Raw genomic sequence first — 4926 nt, forward strand, 5'->3', positions numbered from 1 at the left:
AAAACGCGGGCACACGAACAACACGTGTTCCGCCGTATCCTCTAAACCAACGCACACCGGACACTCGGGCGAGGCCGAGTGCCCGATCCGGTGTAGGTACTGTCTGAAGCAACGATGGCCTGGAAGGACCGGGGTCAGGTGGAAAGTGAGTTGGCCATGGCGCCGCTTGACGCACGTACCTATCGCCGGTATCAACCTATGTGTCCATCTACCCTTAGTGGAACTGTCCCACGCACGCTGCCATTTGACCATTGAGGCCAACCTGACAGTCCTGCGGATGCCTCTCGTGCCGCGCATTTCAAAGCACTCTATGTCTTCACCGATAACGATGTCAATAGGCATCATACCGGTGATGACGCAGAGTGCATCGTGCGACACGGTACGATACGCGCTCGCAACTCTTAGGCACATGAGCCTATACGTACTTTCTAACTTCGTTCTGTAGCAGTTAATGCGCAGGGCCGTGCCCCTGCTGGCCCCCATACCTCAGTATGGACAGAGTAACGCTAGCCAGAAGCTTGCGCTTGCTGGCATAAACCGCAGAGCTATTGGACATCATCCGGGACAATGCCACTATAGCTGTGGAGGCACGCTTGCAGGCGTAATTGACGTGGCTACCAAAGGTGAGCTTATCGTCGATTATTACCCCAAGAGTTTGATTGAGCGTTCAGAGGTGATCGTACAGTTGCCTGCCCTTATCACCGCTTGCTGCTCCGACTTTCGGTTGTTAACAACAACCACCTCAGTCTTGTGGTAAGCCAGTTCTAACTTCCTGGAACTCATCCACTCCTCCACAATTGCGATCGAGTGGGCTGCAGTCAACTCCACCTCTTCGATCGATTCGCCGTAGACCTCCAGCGTAATATCGATTACCACGATTACCACGCCCACCGGGAACTTCAACCTCAAGACACCGTCATACATGACGTTCCATAACACCGGACCCAGTATGGAACCTTGCGGAACCCCTGAGGTTATGTCAACGCACTTCCGACCCGCCTCCGTGTCGTATACCAGTACTCGATTCTGGAAGTAGCTTCCGAGAATCTTGTACAGGTACTCGGGAATTCCAAGACGCAGGAGCGCATCTGCAATAGCTGCCCAACTGGCACTATTGAAAGCATTCCTCACGTCGAGAGTCACTACTCCCCTCCTCTTACGCTGGATAGCTATCTCCGCGGATTTGGTAACCAACAAGATAGCGTCTACGGTCGACTTACCCTTTCGGAAGCCAAACTGGTTGCTCGATAGACCATCCGCACCCTCCGTGCGTATCAACAACCTGTTGAGGATGATCTTCTCGAGCACCTTCCCCGCCGTATCAAGCAGGCATATTGGTCTATATGCCGACGGATCCCCCGGTGGTTTTCCCGCTTTTGGCAATAGGACCAAGCCCTGCCTTTTCCATGCTTCAGGGAAGACTCCCTCGTCCAGGCATCTCTGCATGACAGATTTAAACATCTCGGGAGCCACAGCAATGGCCGCTTTGATGGCCAGGTTCGGAATACCATCCGGTCCTGGCGCCTTACCTACACTAAAGGACTGTGCAATCCCCGCAAGTTCCGCCACCGTTACTCTTCCCTCGTCGGCCACCCTAGCCCGTGGCAGCTCCACAAAGGGAGGCCAGGGACTTGGGTCGTGACGTGGGAAGAGCCCCGCGATGATCCTCTCCAGCATCTCTGGAGACCGCTCTGTAGGGGCCATCGCCCCACGTGTCTTGGCCATTACGACCCTATAGGCGTCACCCCATGGATTCGCGTTGGCACTTTGACACAGGCCCTCGAAGCAGGCTTTTTTGCTTGATCTAATCTCAGTCTTCAGAGCGGCTCTAGCAGCCACGAACGCCACCCGTTGTTCAACACGCTCCTCTTCTGTGTGTGTGTGTGTGTGTGCATGTGTGTGTGTGTGTTTTTTTTTTTACAAGGGAGAATGCATTTACACACTAACCCAGTACACGTGCATTGTAGTTGCCAAACTACCACACGGAAGTGTACTGGAGTGTCGGACTCGACCATACCGGTAATACCGACTAAACTCCCTTGGGCTCCACCATCGTTTCCCCAGGAACTACCTCGCAGTACTACTTCTGGGGGACGGCAGTACTAAGCGTACTCACTCATTATCGCTCACACAGGCACTCGTCCCACGCGAGACTGACTTGGGTGCTCGCACCCCATTCACTCCATTTGAGTCTTACTTGGATGCTCTCCCGACGCTCCGCTGCCATGCCTCGAGGTGTCAATAGCGGTAACTGCCTGGGCCTACAGATATTGCGCTACGACACTCTGCCTCAGCACGAGCAGATCAATCACACCACTGCCGAAGCAGACCATACGCTACCCTGCCGAAGCAGGGACACTCCCCATGCACCACAAGCACACAACTGTAGGTGTGTGGGACCACCCAACTCCTACCCTGCCGCCCAAGCCCCCTCTCCAACGACCACTCGCTCCATGTGACCCTTTTCGGGTGCTCACTCTAACACTCCACTGCAATGCCTCGAGGTGTCGATGGGATACCTCGACTCCTGCCTCAGCATGTGCAGTCCATACTCAGACTTCTGCTGCGCTTTGAGGTGACAATAGCGGCGGAGACACGCTATGACACTCCTGCCTCAGCACAACCAGATCACTCACTCCCTGCCGAAGCAGCTCACGCGCTACCCTACCGAAGTAGGTACACTCCACAACTTATTCTAACACTCCACTGCCATGCCTCGAGGTGTCGATAGCGGTATGTGGGGACTAATCAACGATACTACGCTACGACACTCTTACCTTAGCATGTGCAGTCCATACTCAGACTTCTGCTGCGCTTCGAGGTGGCCATAGCGGCGGCGACTCGCTATGACACTCCTGCCTCAGCACAAACAGATCACTCACTCCCTGCCGAAGCAGCTCACGCACTACCCTACCGAAGTAGGGACACTCCACATGCCAGTTGGCACTCCTCCCTGGGCTTGTGCTTTGAAGCGGCACACAGTCGCTTTGATGGAGTCGGCTTACGGTCTCTTGTGGTTTTGGGAGGGATTTTAGCAGAGCCCACTGCTAAATCCCACCACGCCCTAGGCAGTTCTCCCTGACTCGCAGACAGCTGGGGAGGGGTCGTCAAGCCCTTGGACATCATGCTGTTCCTGCTGTCCCTGCTGCCCCCATTTGTGTGTGTGCATGTGTGTGTGTGTGCATGTGTGTGTGTGTGCATGTGTGTGTGTGCATGTGTGTGTGTGCATGTGTGTGTGTGTTTTTTATTATTTTTTTTTATAGAGGGATGAAGGCAAATCTGCTTACAGACACCTGAAATTAACACTCAGGGAGTGGGGTTGGCGCGGAAAGCAGAAGGCCAGCCCGCCGAACCCACTAAACCCACCCAAGCAACAGAAGGTTACTTGAGTTACCCTCTCTTCTAATGCCCTGGTCCCTCCGGGACTTACTGGATGTCAATACTTCGAAGAGGGGCTGTGCTCATGCACTTCACTTGTCCAGCCTCTAGCAAGCATTGCTAGTTCGCTGCATTCTCCTCATCATTACTGATGCAAGTATGACTGCGTATCTCCACTACGATACGTTTTGCATTTGGCGCTCGTACAATTGCTCTCACTTCTTAATTACGGCACGGTTACATCGATCATTGGGCATACCGATTGAGTGCCGAGGTCGGTCCAGTGATTCCGGTTCACTGGCGCCCCGACGACTCCGAACCGGTCGTTTTCCCACGATCGGCTACTATTCATCTCCTTCGCTCACTATCGAGTGCTCTCTGGTCTTCACGCCATTTTCGCTGCAACGACAGCATGATCTGCGTTACTGCTCTGTTCACCATGTTCCACGTATTTTCATTTTCGCACATTTCCTGAACGATGTTGTCGGGATTTATGCTTCGAGTGCTGACCGTTGAGATCCAACTCCGTTCTGCCCTGAATCGTGGACAGTCGAATATCACGTGCTCCGGTGTTTCTTCACAGTTCGGACAGGCCGGACAAAGTGGAGACTCTGCGTGTCCGAATCTATGCAAATACTTCCTGAAGCATCCATGGCCTGACAGGAACTGCGTCAGAAAGAAGTTGACTTCTCCGTGTTTTCTGTCCTCCCACGACTGCAGGTTCGGAATGAGCCGATAGGTCCACCTTCCTTTCGAACTACTGTCTCAATCCTGCTGCCACTTTCGCATCGAATCGACTCTCGCAATCTTGCGTGCTCCCATCGTTCCACGTAGTCCATAGCAGGCACAATCTTCCTCCAATAAGATTTTGATGGGAGTAATGCCTACTATGACGCAGACCGCATCCATCGAAATGGTCCGGTACGCACTTGCCACCCGCATAGCCATTAACCTGTATGTGCTGTTGAGCCGTGTCAGGTTCCTTTTCGTGATTCCTCCTGCCGCCCAGACGGGAGCACCGTATCTGAGTACAGAAGTAGAAACGCTGGCTAGGAGTCTCCTCTTTCTGCTACTAATCGCAGAGCTATTCGCCATTACTCTGGTTAATGCTGTGGTGGCTTTTGCTGCCTTATCGCAAGCGTAATCGACGTGGCTGTTGTAGTTGAGCTGGTCATCGATCATCACCCCAGATGCTTCACTTCTCGCTTCGACTCGATGGTGACCTCCCCGACCGTGATTGTAGTCTGCTGAACTGCTTTTCGATTGCTGATTATTATCACTTCGGTTTTCTGGTGGGCTAATGCCAGATTTTTTCCGCATATCCATTTCTCCACTATTCCTTTGGCCTCCATAGCACGAACTTCCACCTCATCTACTGTTTCTCCGATTACCACGTCGTCCGCAAATACAACTATCTTTACGCCTCTTGGTAGTCTAAGCTGCAATAACCCGTCGTGCAACGCATTCCACAACGTCGGTCCCAGGATAGAACCTTGAGGAACGCTAGCTGTAATTCGTACTTTCTTTAGTCCCTCATGTGTTTCGTAA

At 53.0% G+C, this 4926-nt stretch overlaps 1 protein-coding gene across 1 annotated transcript; it reads right to left on the minus strand.

Moving 5' to 3' along the window:
- Window positions 1-4143: 4143 nt before the first annotated feature.
- LOC134221790 (uncharacterized) lies at window positions 4144-4560 on the minus strand. Its single transcript, XM_062700972.1, has one exon. It carries the CDS (start codon window positions 4558-4560, stop codon window positions 4144-4146), a length of 417 nt encoding a protein of 138 aa, XP_062556956.1.
- Window positions 4561-4926: the final 366 nt, after the last annotated feature.

The sequence above is a fragment of the Armigeres subalbatus genome, chromosome 3 (genome assembly GCF_024139115.2).
Source record: "Armigeres subalbatus isolate Guangzhou_Male chromosome 3, GZ_Asu_2, whole genome shotgun sequence".
NCBI lineage: Eukaryota > Metazoa > Arthropoda > Insecta > Diptera > Culicidae > Armigeres > Armigeres subalbatus.